Source organism: Malaya genurostris, chromosome 2, assembly GCF_030247185.1.
Source record: "Malaya genurostris strain Urasoe2022 chromosome 2, Malgen_1.1, whole genome shotgun sequence".
Classification (NCBI taxonomy): Eukaryota; Metazoa; Arthropoda; class Insecta; order Diptera; family Culicidae; genus Malaya; species Malaya genurostris.
In genome coordinates, this window is record NC_080571.1 from 25,355,296 (window position 1) to 25,374,811 (window position 19,516).

The following is a 19,516-nucleotide window of genomic DNA, read 5'->3' on the forward strand; positions in this document are numbered from 1 at the left end:
CCACTGATGACCAATCCGTTCAGTCCAGCCGAGGCTAGTTCGGCTTCTTCGGAGTTGCTCATGTACACAAACGCGGTCCGGCCAATTGTATCGAATTCCACTACTGTGCCGAAACGCTCGAACAGATACCGTAAATCCGACGGATCCAACGACTTCGGGACGTTGCCCAGAAACAGTTTGGCCGCATTCGACATCGTTGGAGCGAGTGTTTTGTTTTCTTTTTTCGCACTATGTTCTATGATTGGTGATTTTTGCTTGGAGTACATGCAGCAGTTCACTTTGTATTAGGTTCGAGGTTTTGGATAGAACTTGGTATATGGTTTTGTTAGTAAGCGAAATTATCACCTAAGAAAAAGGCGAGAGTTTTTTGTTAGTACGATTTATCAATCGAATAATTATCAGTGTTCCGGAATACGTAAACAATTTATGAACTCCGAACGCTCTAGATAATGATAGCGAGGCCTTAAAAGCCGTTCCCAATAATAAGTCAATGCATTTTTATTACAGAAAATTCAACAAAGAAAGCAAAGATTGAAGCTCTTGAGTCGGCTCATCGAGCATGGAAAAATTCATTTAGATGCAGTCGATGAGTATCTCAACGGAAAACCAGTCAACTTCATCATTCTCGGAACAGATAGAAATCCGAAGGTGCTATATCTAGGCTGTATGGTGGGTGAGGTAGCACTTCCCATTCCAGTGTTTGGAGGAAGGTTTTGATAACGTCGGACCTTTCGCGAGTTTCCGGTCGTTTATGGCTTTTACGCATCAATTGCCGGCTTAGCAACTGTTATTAGTCATTGATTAATTTTCACATTTGTAAGTCTTCGATTCATCAGTTTATCTTGAACTGATTACTTTCGCAGAACCACAAAACCCCCGGACAACAACATTCACTCGTTTTCGTTCGGTACGTCAATAAAAAATAACAATTCGCAGCGAAATGCTTGAACGCAAAAGTAGCATTTGCAGGTCAACATAAACTGCTAACGCACTGATGAGTCGAAGATGAAACGTAAAAATTAGTGATCTCATAATAGATAACATACTTCTGGTCTTAGTGTCAATAAAATCGTAGCACAGACTGTGCACTAGGTGTTGGTGTATTTCTGGGGAAAGAGGAGCAAAAGAAGACTCAAATATAACAACGAAGACTCTGAGAAGATCAACAAAAAACAACTCAAAGAAAACGCAAAAAAACATTCCAGAATGACTAGAAAGAAGACTCAAAATATATTCAGAGAAGTCTCAAAGAATACACAAAGAAAACTTGAAAAAGAAAATCAAATAGGGAACAAAGAAGGCTAGGCGAAGAACAAAAAATACTCCTATAATACTTCAAAAAACTCAAATAATACTTAAAGAAGTCTTCTTCGATGAAAGACCTAACGGTTGAAACCGAGTATAAATAATCATTCATTCATTCATTCAAAACTCAAAGAAGAATCAAAGTACTCTAAGAAAACTCAAAGTACATTCAGAGAAGACGCAAAGTGGAATCGAAGAAGACTAAAAGAGATGCTAAAAATTCAAATAAGGAACAAAGAAAGCTCAATTAAAACCCCAACAAGAGCCAGGAAGGACTCAAAGAAAGCACAAAATTATCAAAGGAAGACTGAAGCAAGATTCAAAGTACATTCAAAGAAGATTCAAAAGCAAATGACTCTAAAAAGATTAAAATGAAGTACAAAGAAGATCAAAGGAAGATTCAAATAAGACTTAAAGAGGAGTCAAGTGAAAATCGAAGCAGAGTCAAAAAAAGACTCAAAGAAACCTGGAAGAAGACTCAAAGAAAACTTTAAAAAGTTCAAAGAAGCATTTAGAAAGGACCAGAAATGACTCAAAGAAAACTCAAAAGGGACTCGAAGAAGTCTAAGTCAAAGAAGATTCAAAGTACGCTTAAATACGACTTAAAGAGCACTCAAGAGGACTCAAACTTCAAATGAGGCACGAAAAAAAGTAAAAACATTCAAAGAAGACTCAATTCAGATTCCAGGAAGAGGCAAGAAGGACTCAAAGAAGGTGCCAAAAACAGTCAAAACTAAGTATATTTAAAGAAGACTCAAAGATAATTTAAAGCAGACTTCAATCAGATTTCAATGAAGCACAAGGAAACTGCAAAGAACAACAGAAGACTCAAATAATACTTCAATAAAAAACAAAGAAGATTCAATTAGGACTCAAAAAAGAGTAAAATAGAACGAATGCTCAAAGGACTAAAATAAAAGTAGAAGCAGAGTAGACTCAAATAGAGATTCAAAAATGACTTAAAGAAGACTCAAAGAAGTCAAAGTCATAGAAGTTTCAAAGAACGTTCAAGTACGACACAAAAAGATGAGCCAGGAAGGACTTAAAGTAGGCGCAGAAAAGACTCAGAGTACATTCAAAGAAGACTACAACAAAAACTCTAAACAGATTCAAACAAGGCACAAAGAAGACACAAAAGAAAGCAAAAAAAGACCAAAATAACTCTTAAAAAGACTCAAAGGACTCTTAGAAGATTCAAATAAGATAAAAAGAAAGACTCCAAGGACAGTCATACATACATTTAAAGAAGGACACTAAGAAAACTCAAAGTACATTCAAAATTTACTCAAAAAATAATCGAAAACACTAAAAAAAATACTCTAAAATAATTCAAAGACTAAAAAAAAGAGTAAATGAAGAATCATAGAAAACTCGAAGACGACTCAAAGAAGACTGAAAAGAGATTCAAAAATAACACAAAGAAGACTCAAACAGAACTTTACTCAAAAATGAGTCAAAGAAAACTCTAAAAAAAAATTCAATATCACACAAAGAAGACTCAAAGCAGAACAAAAGAAGCTTCAAATAAGTTTAAAGAAGTTTTTATTTAGTCAAAGAAAAATCAAAGAAGATTTGAAGAACATTAAAAAATATGGAACAAAGTAGACTCAAATAGTACTTAAAGAGGACTCAAAGAAAAATCAAAGAAACTCCTCGGCATGGTTAAAGACGAGGTCAAATAAACTTACAATCAATTAAGAATCAAAGGGCTCTAAGGAAATTCGAAGAAGACTGCAAGAACATTCAAAAACGTCTCTAAGAAACTGCAAAGAACATTTAAAGAAGACGCAAATAGGACTCAAAGAAGACGCAAAGGGCTCCAAGAAGATTCAAGTAAGACTTAAAAACGACTCTGAAAGGACTAAAAAATGATGCAAAAATAAAGAGAAAATTCAGAGTACATTTAAAAAAATCTCAAGAAAGACTGGAAATAGTCAAGGTTTAAAGAAGAGTAAACAAAGATTCAAAGAAGACGGAGAAAAGACTTATAGACGACTCAATAAATACTCAAAAGATATTAAAAATGATTCAAAGAAAACTCGAAACAGTCTCAAAGTAATTTAAATCAAAGAAGATTCAATGAACGCTCAAACACGACCTAAAGAAGACTCAGAAAAACCAAAACAAATCACAACTTCTTTAAGAAAACTTCAAGAAGAGTCAACAAGAACTCAAAGAAGACGAAAAAAAAACTTCAAAACAAGACTCAGAGTGCATTTAGAAAATACACAAAAATATACTCATAGAAGACTCAAAAAGCGTCTTCTAAAAGAACACTTTTAGAAGATTCCAATAAAGCACAAAGACTCGAAGTAGAATAAAAGAAGACTTAAAGAAGAATCAATAAATACGCAAAGAAAACTTGAAGAACATTCAAAAATAGAAAGAAGAAGAACCAAATAAGAACAAAAGACAAATCAAATAATACTTAAAGAAGAATCAAAGAAACTCCTCGACGAAAGACCACATGGTTGAAGTCGAAATCAAATAATCAGGAATCAAAAAAGACTAGGAAGATTCGAAGAAGACTAAAGGAAGACTACAAGAACATTAAAAAAACAACTCAAAGCAAACCTTGAGTATATTCAGAAAACACTCTGAAAATTCGAATAAAGCATGAAGAAGTCTCCAAGAAAAGTAGAAGAAGACCAAAATATGACTCAATTAAAACTGAAAGAAGACTTTAAGACAAATAAAAAACCCTTCTCAATCCACCTAGTGGTGTGGTAATGCCTTTCTCTTTCTTCAAAACAGTCTCTTGAATTTTTTATCATTTTATGAAATTTTCTGACACTAATTTTGGCTCATTCTTGACACCAATTAATTCAGATTGATTCGAGTGGTTCATAAAAGCACGCTTCAGTGTTTATGTCACATACTCGGTATCGTTTTTCCAATCAAGCGGTTGGCATTTACGTTGCCTATTTATATGAGAAGAGTGATGCTAATCTAAAAAAAAACCCTTCTTAGTCCACTTAGAGGAATTTTTATAGATCTTGAAAAATCGCCGCCGGTACATGAAATTTCCGAAAGCGAAAAAAAAATTTGATGCCAAAAGACTTAGAATTGCATGAAACGTAGAGATTTAGTGTCATCTCGGAAAAAATTTTTTTTTGAATAAATCGACTTTTTTGGGACTTTTTAAGTTCCAGAAAGTTGATTTTTTCAAAAAAATTTTTTTGAGATGACACTAAATCTCGACGTTTCGTGCAGTTTTGAGACTTTTGGCATCAAAAAAAAATTTCGATTTCCCCCTATGGTGCTTTTTCAAGATCGAAAATTGTCAAACCTTTACCACCGGGCAGCACCCCTTACGCATGTCCGATTTAGCTAAAATTTTGCATGAGGGCTTTTTTCGAGGTGCTTAAATTTTTGAGCACTAGAGCTTTACGAAAATAGAGGTGATTCCAAAATTTCGGCACCGTTATATAAATAAAAGCGGTAAAAATCAACGTGTTTTGTCGGTTACGTCACTTATAATTATATCTCCGGAACCAAAAGTCACAGCCATTTGATCTTCGAACTTGATCAATGGCCCGACAGTAACTTTCAAACGAGCCTAAGTTTGTTAAAATCGGTTCAGCCATCTCTGAGAAAATTGAGCGGTAAAAATAGCTACGAAAAGTTCGAAAACACACACACATACACACACACACAGACCTTTCCGATCTCGTCGAACTGAGTCGAATGGTATATAACACTATGGGTCTCCGAGGCTCCGTTCGAAAGTCGGTTTTTCCAGAAATTCTAATACCTTTCTATAGAGAAAGGCAAAAAGACTCGAAAATTACTCAAAGAAGACTCAAAACAAGTCAAAGAAGATTCAATGAACGCTCAAAGAAAAACTCAAAGATAAGTCAGAATGAACTGAAAGACGAGTCAGAATGGACTCAAAGACGACTCAAAAACATTCAAGAAAAACTCAAGGAAGACTAACAATACATTCAAAGACTCAAAGAGAACTCGAAGAAGACTCAAAAAAGCCTCAAAGAACTCTTAAAAGATTCAAATAAGACTCCAAGAAGTTAGAAAGGCCTAAAAGACGACGAAAAAAAAACATTCAAGAAGGACTCAAAATACATTCAAGGAAAACTCAGAAAGGACTCACAAAAGATCTAACAAAAACTCTAAAAAGATTGAAATAAGGCACACAGAAGACTCAAATAAGAGTAAAAGAAGAATCAAATAAAACTCAAATAGAGACTCATAGAGAAATCAAAAAAGACCCAAAAAAGAATTTGAGGAACATTCAAATGGTAGATCAGGATGTAGACATGGAGCAATAACAAGTCCTAGATCTGAATTTGAATTAGAATTTGAAACTGGACTAGAAATATGGTAGGTCCAGGTCAAGAACTTGAATCTGAAACTGGACAAAAATTTGAGCTAAATCGGACATGGGCGGTCAAAAATTGAAAATTTCCAATTTAAAAAAATCACCATGCCCACTATCTCAGAGCTGTATGAAACGTCAAGATCTGGTGTTATCTCGAAAAAAAGTGAAGCTGAATTCTGGACATAGACATATACATAGATTCTGGAACTGGACCTGGTTTTAGAACCAGAATTTTTGATCTGGACATACATTCTAGACTAAGATTCCGGAACGGATTCTGGAACTGGATTTTAAGTCTGGACTTGAATTTTGAACCAGATTCATTATCTGGATCTGAATTATGAACCTGAACCTCTATTCTGAACCATGAACATGGATTTTAAATATGAGCCTATATTTTGAAATTGAATTCTAGTCCTGATATCTGAAACTGAATCAAGACTGAACCTCAAACTACCTTCACTTGAACGAGAGCTACAAAAGATCCAAGTGAAGATTCCAGCCTTAGAAGAAGTAAACTGCGGCCATTTCATTAAAGTAACACATCCACTACAGTCGGAAGGAGGAAAGAACTCCTTTCACTTGGAAAAGGGATGACCTAAGGTTCATAAATCTACGCCGCTGCCAGAATAATGGCTAGATGTAGCAGCTACTCTGTACTTAAAGGTATTCGTAAATATACTTATCAATTCCCATGACTCTACTAAACCGCAGCTTTTCATCAACACCTCACGAGAATTAAATTGTGAAATTATTGAAAAGTTAAAATGAATTTAATAAAGCGAGATTCCACCGGAAGCCGGACACAAACCGGCAACCTACAGACATACAACCATATTCCCTTATCGACCCATCACTCTTCATTAATATCATTGCTTATTTTGTCACTATCGTGCCCTGCCCTGTCTCCATTAGGCGATACCTTTTCGCATATTTTATTCATCTATCCTTTTTTCAATCAGTTTCTCATTAGATATTTATAGATGACCACTCCTCTTCGAAATGGAGGGAATAAAATCAACTCCCTTGCCATTTCCCAACAAATTTACACGTTTTTATTTTATTAATTCCACATGCATACACAGATAAGACAGGAAGACAGTTTCAGAGTTAAAGTCCTAAATTCAGTTTCAGAATTCATTTTCAGAATTCCGAACTTGGGTTCTGGAGTTAAATTTTGGAACTGTATTCAGTTTCTTAATTAAGGTTAGGAATTCAAGTTCAGAGCTCAGTTCTAGTAATAAATTCAGAACCTGAATTGTGAAATTGAGTTGAGTTTCAAAATTCCAGAACTAAATTAATGAACTGAATTCTTGATTTGGATTTCAAACCTGAATTTTACAACTGAACTCCCACTTTAGTTTTTCAATTCAGTTCCAGCTCCTGGAAGTTCAGGATTTAGGTTCTGTCAATGTCAATTGATTCATATTCACGTCCTCCAGTTAGGTCTTTGACATTACCCACCCGCCTGTTTTATACGATAATCGGTCCAGCGTTTTAAGAGAAAAACCCTACCAAAAGTGTGATCTGAGTAAAATCCCATAGCGGACTGTGGGAGCTTTCAATTGAATAGTTTATGAAAAATGCTCCACTGTTCTCTGAAAACTAGTGATCCGTGTGCACTTAGTGCTGGAAAAATCATGATCAGAAAAAGTTCCTTTGATTATCACACGTGGAAAAATCAGTTTTTCACTTTTTTTGTTTTACTCAAGTTCAACATGAACTGCTATGCACTGATGATTCGAAGACGAAACGTAAAATAAAAATAAATTAAAAATAATTAAAACGAGTCATGTGCGCTTAGTACAAACCGATTCCTTGGAACCAAACCTCTAGATGACAGTGCAAGAGATTTTCTAAAAAAAACTCAGTGACTGAAAAAATCACTTCCGAGATTTTTATTCATGAAACAAACTTGCACTAAACTCTGAACCTCGAAGTTCACAAGTGATATTTTGTGTCAGACAAATTTTCACCCACAGAACTATCACTAAAGTGATAGTCGAAAGGAAGAACAGCCTCTGATGATGTTTCGAGGCTGAATTTCCACTGCGTTTCAGTTCGAAACCGAAGTGATATTCTCATCAATAAAAAAATCTCTACTGAATAAATTCGCAACTGAGTGCGATATTTTCAGTGCGCTCAGAGTGGTTTATATGAACAACAATATTTTTATGACTGTTATCGAATCGCTGCTCTGTTGATAGGTAAATCAATAGCCAGAGGCGTCTCGTCCTCATGTGCACCTCGTGCACTGCACAACCGGACACATTGAAAGTATTAACTGCACCCCATCTTAATTATTTTTTACATTTTTGGATTTTAGGTACCGAATATAAAATAATTAGTGATTTTATCCACAGCACAATATACACAAACTCACCCTAAGCTACTTGCCTTGTGCAATGAAATTACCTATATTTCCATACATATTATACTAAAAATTTCAAGTATATCTTGTTAGTATTTTTACGTGTTCATGAATCACAGCACAGATTCAAGAGAAGGAATTACTAAGCGTAGCTCTCAGATTTGTTGTTCTCTGCCATGTTTTGCACTGTAAGAACTTGTATGCCCATTGCCAGGAGAGGCTTCATTACTCATGCTTATGGCAGTTGAAAACAAATTGCTGTCTCAGTTGTCACGTCGAAGCGATTTTATTGATGAAATTATTGACAGATTTGCTCGATGTGTTTAGCACCGAATTATTCTATTGTATCGATGATTCGAAATGATAAAAATATTAATAAAAAATTCCCATCCATATAGTATATCGTTATTTTATTGTATTGAAAGACACAAGCGAATATCCATTGCTCAATCTATAGTTTCACTTAGAACGAACTGTTACATCTGATATCAAACCACAAAAGAAGTGCACAATTCATAAATTTTGTCACGAGACGCCACTGCTCCATTGTATTGAAAAACACAAGCGAATCTATATTCCTCAATCTTTAGTTTTCACTTTTTCACTTACAACGAACTGTTACATCTGCTATCATACCACATAAGCAGTGCACAACTAGTCAATTTTGTCACGAGACGCCACTGTCAACAGCAGTTTTTAGACATTCTCGGTATTCTCGGGTGGCTCAGTTTGAAAAACTGTATTTTGTATCTCTAATCTAAAATCTAAAATGATCGGGAATATTGAAGAAGTATATAAATCAAAGTAGCATGCTAATTTATATGCGAGATGGTGCCTAAATTGGTGAAAATTAACCATTCATAACTTTCAGGAATGCTCCTTTAACACTCCTTATCACCAGAGTTGAGAAAAATACCGGTTTCAATACGGCACAGTTTGCGTAGAAGGCTTTATTTAGCATGAATTTGATTAATAGAAGTAACAGGACCGCAGGATTTTGCCTACAGTCTCGAGCATACACCAAGCGTAGCGTTTGAATGGTGCGATTGAATTGACGTAGCGATATCCTGCGCTCCTGTTACTACTGCGTATGATATTCAAGCTAAGTTGGAAAATATTTTTTCACCGGGTGTATAACATGCTTTTTAATTGGATTTTTATTAACGTTTTTTTATTATTAAAAATCACAACATACATATTAATATTATTAGCAGTTTTTATTCATGGTATTACTACATCACCACGGTATTGCTGAATAAATTGCGAATATATCACCACTATTGGCCCACTAATCAACAAAGCTTTAAAAAAATTTTGCAAGCGTATGAGTAATGTCAACAATATGTGCGTAAAAACAAATTCCGGTGCTTCATTTCTTGATTTTAATCAATAAATCTTCCATATGGTTGAAAAATAAACCAATCAGTTTATTCTGCTTAAAATTGCAATTCAAGAAAAGTGTCTTAGTCTAGAACTCTTCGGTTTTCCTTAAAACTGCTCGAGAAAAAATATTCCAGTTTCAGCTTACTTCCACTGACACATTTGATAAGCAACAAACACATTCCTATATGGATTTCCTCTTGCAGAATTTTTTTTCGTAGCTTCTATAAGTAAACCCGTAAAATAGGAACCTTTAAATTAACACGCGAAAGGCGATGGAAATGGCATGTTGTCGTAAATCCATTTATTTTTCCGGAAAACTAGTTTTGTAACAGAAAATATTTAGTTTTACTTATTTTGTGTAGCGCAATCTAATACAAACGCTTTGAAGCAGTGTTGCCAACTTTTTTTTATTAGGGAATTAAAATCTACATTCATAAAATGTAAGCAATTTCCCATCAAACGTTGGTGGAAAATTGTTCAAAACTGATATTTCATACAAAATGTCAGACTAAACATTCATTTGAGAATAAATTATTGGTAAAAAAGATTGTTTGAAACTCAATCCTGCAAATCACTTTAATAAACTTGTTGCACTGCATATATCAATCTATGACATACGTACTGAATAAAATGTACGTAATACACAAATTACCAACACAAGTTAACTTGGTTTACTATTGATCCTTAATTAATACTCTCTGATGTACGGAAAGTGTTACAGTAAAAATAAAAATGCTTACAATTGTGATTTTGAAAGAAGTTAAACAGATTTCATCGAAGATATTTTTTTTTGCTTCGACATCTTTTTGCTCGGCAAACATTTCGTTCTTGGTAAGAAGAATTTTAAGGTAGACCACATCAGGATGATCTGATTCACTCTTTTTAATTTCCGTTCCAATTATAATAGCGTTCCAATTATAATAATTATTTTACTCTGAATGTCTTTCTTTTCCTCCTCATCATTTATTCTTTTATTTGGATCAGGGAAAAGCCCACTAAGATTAGTTTCTGTCAAACATGTTCTCCAGTAGGCATAAAACCTCCTCATCTTTTGCATTAATAGATCAAAATCATCCAAATGATACATTTCCTTAAATCAAGTGCTTCTATAGTAACTAAATCTAATGAGACAGTAACATAAGAAACGATTTCTTACGTGATAAATGAAAATCGAAAGAATTGAAACATTTGTTAAATATGCTGCACATGCTAGCAATGGGCTCGTTATATCCATAATTAGTTCTAACATAGGGAATCCGAAGAAAAAAATAGGAAAACTACGATGTCGAATGTCAACTTGTAACAATTGAAAGCTTTATGTGCTCTTTAAAATTTAACATGGTTTCCAGAACCCCCAGGCCCTTAACAGACGATGCGCATTCGAGAACAGTTTGTGGCATATTATAGTCGAACTTGAATACAAACATTTTGCTACAAAAAAGGACGACGAAGCATTTAGTGGCATATAAACCATTTTGAAATATGAAATACGAAAGTCATCGGCAAAGGATAGTTTCATACACTTGATCGAAAAATTTAGATCGTTGAGATACAATAAAATTATGAACAGTCCAAGGTGACTTCTTTGAGGAACTCCACATGTAACAGCACATGGTGAGGTTGTACAGGCTCCTATTTTCACTATCATTTCATTACCAGTTAGATATGATCGAAGCCAATTAAAAAATGATCCGTTTAATCCCAGTCTACTTAACTTGGAGATCTTTATGTGATGATTGATTTCGTCGAACGCAGCAGAGGAAGTTGAAAACTTTGGCATGGATCCAAGCTGAGTTTCTGATATGTCGTCAGAGCAACTGTGTGTTATAAAAACCAGAACTATAATTTCAAACAGCTTCGATACAGCGCACAAAGCAACAATTCCACGGTAGTTGGATACTATACCCTTGTTCACATAGGATTTCCTCCATATTTCAGGAAAAATTCTAGTCCGCAAAGAACAATTGAAAATGTTGAATAGTGGAACCAACAAACTATTAGAACACTTTCTTATCACCACGGATGGAATCCCAGAGCTTCTTCGTTTCTTTTATTGTCAGACTTCGCTTCGTAAACATGTCGTGTAAATTTTGCTTTAAGAATGCGATTTTTATCATACACAAAATTTGTTACCACATTATTGAAGAATCGCATTCCATTTATTACGTTCTTTGCATTATTGAATGTATTATCACTGAGACGATATCTTCCAGCTGACATCAATATCCTTGAGTGCAAAATGTTGAAATAGCAACTTGTATCACTCGAGATCGAAAAACATAAAATCGAAATTTTGTCCACTGAAGAAAAGATTGGCTAGAATTGTCTTCTAGTAAATTTTAGTTTCATCAAGGTGAAAATTCGGCCATCTCGACCAATTGCTGAAACGTTCCCCAACTTTAATTTTTTAGGGTTTCATAAAACTCACAAGCTTCAAAAATTTGCAAAGAATTTTGTGGAATGATATTTTTTGAAATTCGCGCGAAATCCGCGCCATAGCATCAAAATCTTAGCAGAAACCGCACCAAATCCACAAAAATCGCGAAATCCGCGCGACCGTAACAACCCTGTAAGTGTTTATAACCATGGAAGCCTAAGGTACTGTAGATCGAATGTGACGAGGAACGTTAATTCATGTACGTTACAAGCACTTTTTGAAACTCAGAGGTTACTAAGAAGGTATTTATAGAGATAAAGGTGTTTTAAATGTTCCTAGCATTATGATTATTGTGAGATCTGAGATGAAACATTGGGCGTGCGCAACTTGAACGTGTACGGAGTATTGTTCAATCGGGTTGCCGTCTAAGTAATGTTTGACTACGATCTGAGTAGTTCAATAGGCAGGAAAATTTCCAGAATTTTTTTGCGGCTTTGCCGTCACCCAAAGTGTCAGTGTCAAACAAGTTTCTAGAACAGCTTTAGAGCTTAAAAACAAGGTCATAAAACCGAAACACAAAAGTGATAAAAGCAAATCAACCACAACAACTACCAAGATCTATTCAAAACCATGCGTCTATTGTAATACTAAAGCAAAACCATCAAACTAGAAGGTGAACAACATTTTTTTGTTTTGTTTCATATGAACAACAAGCGACTAACTGTTCCAACACCACTCACCCAAAAATAATCGTTAAAATCCACTGTCATCTTGTGCGAATCCGAGCAGCACAGCCGGTTCTGCTGTTTGCTGTAATCTGCTAATCCAGTAGTGAACAGAATTCTTCTGTCGTGCGAAACGACCACAATTTTGTAAATACAGTTTTTCGAGCGAATTCGCTTTCACTATCAAATCGAACCACTCGTTCGTTCGCTCGCTCGCTCGCTCTTTCTCTCACCCGAGAATCTCACCACTATCACAGTTGGGTCCAACTTGTACTTGTACTGCTGGTTACTTGCAACAAGTTATTCACTGCGGGCAGCCGTCGCCGTCGACGTTGCTGCTTTCGACTGCATTCTGCTGTTGCTGCTACTGATATGCACTTCTGACTAACGTATTTTTTTCTCATTTCCACTTGACACTATCCCGCATTACCCGTTTCTGCACATTCACATATTCACTTGGATTCTTCTATTCTTCTTTCTTTCTTTCTTTGTTGTGGCTCAAATCGGCGCCACCATTGCTGCTTGCAGTTTGGGGAACTATCCTTTTACCATGCGTAGAAAACAAGATAAGATAATGCGAACCGGGATTGACCAAATGTTGGCCGCTGATTCCATTGAATACTAATTATATGACAGCGACGACGACGACGACGAAGACGCCACCGATCGATCTTTCGCTCCAAGGAGGGCGCCGTGGCCAACCGGTTACGATGATGCGGTAATCTGTTGTGTTCTGATTTCCGACCGCCGATCGAACATTACCGCGCAAATTTTCTTCATACCACCCAATTTACTGTCTAATTGATGGAAACCGAAACCACATATTTAAGCTTTTTCAGCCCCCTCACCCCCCTGGAATTCATAAGCACCTTGAATAACCTTCTAGCCGACGCGCGGCGCGCACAGGCAGCCAACCGAAGAACAACGGGGTTTGAATAATTTTTTTGGTTTTTCACTTGCCAGTCGACATTCGGTTCGGAACCCTTTGCACGGTAGTTCTCTCTGTGAGTGTGTACGCGTTTTGTCTGTGGTGAGGGGCGTAGTTAAAATTCAAACGGCACAATCACTCCGTGCGATGCTGGTACTTACTTCTACTGCTTGAGAAATGAACACCGTATATACTTTTGCTAAGCCGGCATAAATCATAACCGCACAGACAAACGGTCGGAGGTTCGGAGAGTGACTCCCTCCCTTTTGGATGGCTCCATTGACTACGGCCCCCGAATGCACAATGAGACAAGATAACGTACCCGATTAAATGAACTGGATGCAGATCTGCTCGCGCTAAATGCTTAATTATATTCATTCAGCATATGAAGTTATGCTCAGAAATCGGAATGTAAATATTTTAATACTCCTGTCACGGGGCGGTATGTAAGGCGAAGCTGAATCTACAATTGAGACCCCGAACAGAATTATCATATCTGCTCTGCCTCTGGGGTTCGCATTGGTTGTTTGCGCTGAGCGCATAGACAATTTTCCCTCTTATCCCAGCCTGTCAGAAACGGTTGGTTTACAATAGTATGTCATGAAAACTGCATGCATGACCACAGACGGGACGGCTGATACGGCGGCTATCAAAAACAGCATAAATTAGTTACTTGCCGCATCTCAGATTGGTGTTATCTGAATGTTATCTGCAGAACCCCCCCTACGGATTTGATACATACCGCGAGGTTCATGATGAAAATCACCGTCGCATAGAAAAATCTGCGGCAGCTGATAGAAAGAAAAAAACAACACAACCCACCAGCACATGGTGCTGTTTATTTTATGAAGAACAAAAAAAAACCAACAGGCGTAACTGTGATAAGACTATCAAAGTGTTTGTTATATGATTATGCGGGGCGGTCGAGCAACAATGTGTATTGACTCTCGCTCGCCGGAGGATGTGAACTTTTGCCTTAATCGTGACACTGCGAAAGTTCAAGGAACAATCCGCTGATAAGGAGAAGTGTTTTTTTTTTGGAACTGAAAAATAGAATGCCACTTGAGACGGCACATAAAACCGCTTGCCTAGATCGTTGGAACACTTTTTCATTCTTTTGACGTTTTTTTTGTCGCGAATACGACTTACTTCACTATGGGGCGCCTTCTCAAAATTTATCCAATACAAGAATGGGCAGAACTTTATTGCGAATATCTATTGATGTACTTAACCCAACAACATAATTTTTTCTACAAGCTATCGGGAATGTGATCAGGAATTTGTGAATTAATTTTCAACAGTGTGAGATAACCATAAATAACTGAAAAACAAAGTTTTCTAAAACTTTTGGAAATTATGGAAATAAATCATCACGCTTGCTTGCCTTTTTTGCACCAAGACGACGGTTTTGAGGTAGTCAAACACATATCAATTCCGATTATCTACTGGACGAGTACAAAAGGTAAACTTTGATTGCAAGTCGTTCATTTATTCTAGTGCTTCAGACGGAACTGGATGTCGAGGTAAAGTTCTCCCACCAACATCAGTAAAAACAAACCAAGTATAAAACGTGAAACGCTCAGGTCGTATTTTCATTTGGATTTCGATCGTCGGGCGGAGCGGACGGCAATGAAAGCGCAGATCTTTTGCGTGATACAAAACCTCAAACGCACAGGTCGCAGCGCCAGTTTCCCTTCAAAGAAGATCGATTGCATTATCCAACTGCTGGTCGTTTGCATTGGAGCAAAATACAACGGAAATCTAGGAACGAAAAATGGACAACAATGGGGAAGATTATGCAAAATCGGCCCTTCTAATAGCTCCAAATTTTATCTAAAGAACTATAAAGATTGCTTTGTTGCAAATCGGTAATTAAAACTATCAGTGTAGTGCAAATCTGGAATAATTTGATTAGTTTTGTGCAATTTATGCAGTGAAAAATTCGCAAGTGTTTAACCCTTTCACGACCATAAGATGTCCAGGACGAAATATGTCAGTACAACACAATATTTTAGCTATTGTGGGTGTAAAGTAAGAGAATATCTCCAGAAAAACATAGCAGGATGCAAGAGTTTCCTAATAAACGTCGAGTTGGGTTTATAATATCGTAATTTAATTTTTTGCTTTAATTGCTTTAATTATCAGAATAGTAAAATTAATAGTTAGTTATGGTATTCTAACAAAACGATTTCGTGTACTTGTTTAGCACAAGTGGACGTTGCCCATAACACATCTATTATGTGTTCTATTTTCTAAACGTCGATTTGCACAAACTTTTGTAGTGCAAAAAAAATGACAGTTTTTTTTAATTATTTATTCAGAAAGCCTTGAAAATAATTTTCTTCAACATTCAGTAAAAATAACATCGATTTAATAATAATTGAAGAATCGATAACGATTTTTATAAAAGGGAAAAATGTGTCCCCATGAGCGTTGAGGGGATAATATCGTTTATATCCAAACAGTGTTTAATATCTTAGGGGATTACATAATTTGGCCCTTCTGAATTCCAGAAATTAATTCGGTACTGTCCTTTGATAGTTTCTTTCACTGTAATGCTCAAATCCAAAATGAAATAATCGACATAAAAATTCTGTATGTTGTTATTTAGAACCATAATTGTACACCCAAAGAAATATGCGAAATTTTCCTTTACTCTCATTTTATTCGGCCCATTTTTCAACCAGTTGTGGTTTGTAGTGGAATTTTCTGCTGATTTGCTTTATAAAATGCATAGAACCGACTCAGAATAGATTCGAATTCAACTCGTCACAGTCCATTACAAACGCCTTCATAAATCGTTTTTTTAGAACCAGCATTATTTTATCATAAAGAACTATACTGGTTATTTTGTAATATTTAATTGTATGTCAGAATGTTCAATGTAACTAATCTGTACTTTAGTTTAGGCGTATCATTTCAAATTCTAGAAGTGAAAAAGGGGAAAGCTGACACAATTCACACAATCGATCAACTAATTGATATTCGGAAGTATAAAGAAAGAGTATCAGTTTTATTCGTATTCACGACATCCAGTTAGGTCTCTGACATTACACACTCGTACTTTTATTTTTTAATATACCCCATTCTTTTTTCAACCCCAACTACTGTCAAATGTATGGATCTGACAGCAGTTGAGACTTGATCTGGGTTAGTTTCAACTTTAATGACATGAAGACTGGGGTCCAATAGGAGTTCGATAGTACCTATTATCTTTCTCCGGACAGGACCAGCCTAGAGGCCGTGTGGAATCCGGCGGCAAATAAAATTAGCCAAGAGTAGATCTACTGGGTTCCTGCTGTTCCTGCAGTTCCATGTCGTACAATTACAAGAATTGCACTTTTTCTAGTTTCAATTAGCAGAATTTTCGCCTTTCCCATATAGTAAAGTTATGCATTCACATATGTAAATTGCAGTTCCTAAATTATATTCGATTCCGACTTCCGGTTCCAGAATTACAGGGTGATACGCGCAAAAATATGAAAATATGTGCACTTACTTTTCTCTAAAACTGCTGAATCGATTCTCACAAACTTAGATTCAAATGAAAGGTTTAATTGTCCAATACAAAGTTCCTTAATTTTTTTTGATCCGACTTCCGGTTCCGGAATTACAAGGCGATTAGTGACAAAATTCCTATTTCAAATTACTACCTAACTTTTCTCAGAGATGGCGTGACTGATTTTAACAAACTTAGGTTCAAATGAAAGGTCTCATAGTTCCAAATGAAAATCCCAAATTTCATCAGGATCTGATTACCGGTTCCGGAATTATAGGATAAAGTGTGTTTAAAATTGGATACCATCACTTAAAGCGGCAAATCAACAAAAAATTGATCATTTCATGCTCTAAGTCAGTTTAGATTGCATGTTGAGCATGATCTACGACTCCCAAGAATCATACATTCAGTTCGATATGCAATTTCAACTGGTTTCTGATCAATCACGTGAAACTCACGGGAATGACATCAGCGTGGTCATTCAGGGATTTTAATACCTCGTGGATGACCAGTTTGTAAAAAGTGCACAGTGTATTCTGAATCTCACATTAGGAATTATATTCTGAACTTAGGAAGTAAATTCAGGAATTAAATTATAATTCAAAAGTCAGTTCCAAAATTCTGGTTCAGGGTTCAGATCGAAAATTTTGTTTCGGAACACAGATCTAGACTTCTGGGCTTGAATTGATGCACTAAATTCATTTCCAAAATCTAGTCAAGTAACCAGTTCAAAAAATCTTATTCCAGAATTTAGAATTAGGATTCAGTTTCAGATCCTTACTTTTATTTTTTAAACCTTATACAAGAACTAAATTCCGAAATTTAATTATAAATCTTCTGCATTCAGTTTTAGAACTCAGTTTCAGAATCCAATCCAAAAAGGGCTTTACACCACACAGAAGGTATGTTTTTACTGCTATAAAGATATTCACGATTAAGTTCTACCTCTACTTCCACAGAGTGAATTTTGAAAAGGCCCAATAAGTAATGTAAGACGTATTCACGTCAAAAAATGCATCAAATGTAGGTAATCAGAAGGTCCCCATGCTGGCGTGTACGGCTAGTTTCCCCTCGACTTTGACGAGCCGCACAGAAAGCCAATTGGTTCAATACGCATTCTGTTTATGTGAAGAGACTCTCTATGCTATGCGAAGTTCAACACGAGCTTGAGTATACGAAATTGGAGAAGTCATGATAATGACTAAGACATTGCTTGTTATTAATTGTGATTTCGACTACCAGTTATATGGAATATACAGTTTTACCTACTCGACTCGAAGCGTTGAAAAAATAAAAATTAAGAGGCATTTGCACTCTGAAGTCACGCGTTATAATTGTTCCTTGTCCATACGAGCCAGGAGAAAGGAGACTTGTATGAAAGCAAATTTAGTTGTCAAAAATTCCTGTAATAATTACGTCATGGCCATGCTTGTTTGACCCAATTAAAACATCTATCGAAAAGTAGAATATATTGAATAAAACTTTGAGACTTTAAGGTCTGATAGCTTTTTTTATATCAACAAAAAGATCCGCATCCAAAGAACCTATCAATAAGTAGGTGGACGAGACACAGAGCTCTATTCTCTTGTATTTTTTTCCTTTTTTTCTCGCAAAACAGTGCAACAGTGCGAAAACACCTGTCACTCTATCATATCTAACATCCAATTTGCACATCAGCCGGGCTGAAAAGGTTAAATAGAAGTACACCAATTTTCACCACTCCTTTTTTTCCGCATAAAACACAAAATAATTGATTTATTCAACTGGCCTCTGCTGCTATTTTCCCGTTAGCTTGTTATTCTTCGTTCAGCTCACGCGTCTGCACCCCGGACCTGCTGCGCTGACCTCAGCCTCAGACTTTGCCAGGAGCTTTTTGTACTGGTGCAAATAATTCCAACAACCGGATGATCAAGTGTAATTTTTCCAGTATTCTGTGCTTGCTCAGCCGCATCCAATAAAACTAGCTGCTCGCGAACAAGCGAAGCAAAAAAAACACAGAACACGGGGAGCGCCCCAACCATTCCGACACACATACACACGCACACATGAACCAGCGCTTGAGAGTTTGGTCGAACCGAGCATCTTCTTCCAAAATATGCGAGAAAAATTATTCAATTTCCTCCATTTGTTACACAACCGAACCGATCACTAACATCATCAGGTCCCGGACAACTTACCGCAGGACTAAATACCTGCCACAGTGTCAACTTGCACCAGTCACGGGAACCATAGTGGAATCACCTGTGACAAGAGACAACCTCTCCCCACCCAGAAAAAAAAATCTTTTATCTGCCAAGCTTCTACTTCTAATTGCACAGCACAGTACTTCACACTCGGTATCTTTCCAGAGAATACGAATCTGCACACTGCCGAAACCGAAAACTATTGATTACGCGTCGCTCCGTGAAAGTAGGAGAGGATTGCACCTCACTAATGGCCACCAAGTAGTGGGAGAAAATTTGTTCCGTCGTGTACCGTTGGCATTCACTCTACTGGCGAGACCGAACCGAATGAAAGAACTTCCAAGAACACAATGATGAAGGAATTCGACATTGAATAACGACGTCAGTGTAAAGAGCAGGAGCCCGTCAC

General features: G+C 36.4%; 1 protein-coding gene across 6 annotated transcripts in view; it reads right to left on the minus strand.

Moving 5' to 3' along the window:
• LOC131432263 (F-BAR domain only protein 2) overlaps positions 1 to 19,458 on the minus strand; it is a 100,554-nt gene extending 81,096 nt beyond the window's left edge. The window contains exons 1-2 of one of the 6 annotated variants that reach the window (XM_058598422.1): positions 19,251 to 19,458; positions 12,513 to 13,039 (exon numbers count right to left, since the gene is read on the minus strand). In XM_058598422.1, coding sequence (XP_058454405.1) covers positions 12,513 to 12,542 — 30 coding nt within the window. In that variant the 5' untranslated portion in view covers positions 12,543 to 13,039; positions 19,251 to 19,458. Of the gene's footprint in view, positions 1 to 12,512; positions 13,350 to 19,101 lie in introns of all 6 variants that reach the window. The other 5 variants (XM_058598421.1, XM_058598419.1, XM_058598418.1 and 2 more) reach the window with 5 other exon arrangements.
• Between the last annotated feature and the right edge of the window lie 58 nt (positions 19,459 to 19,516).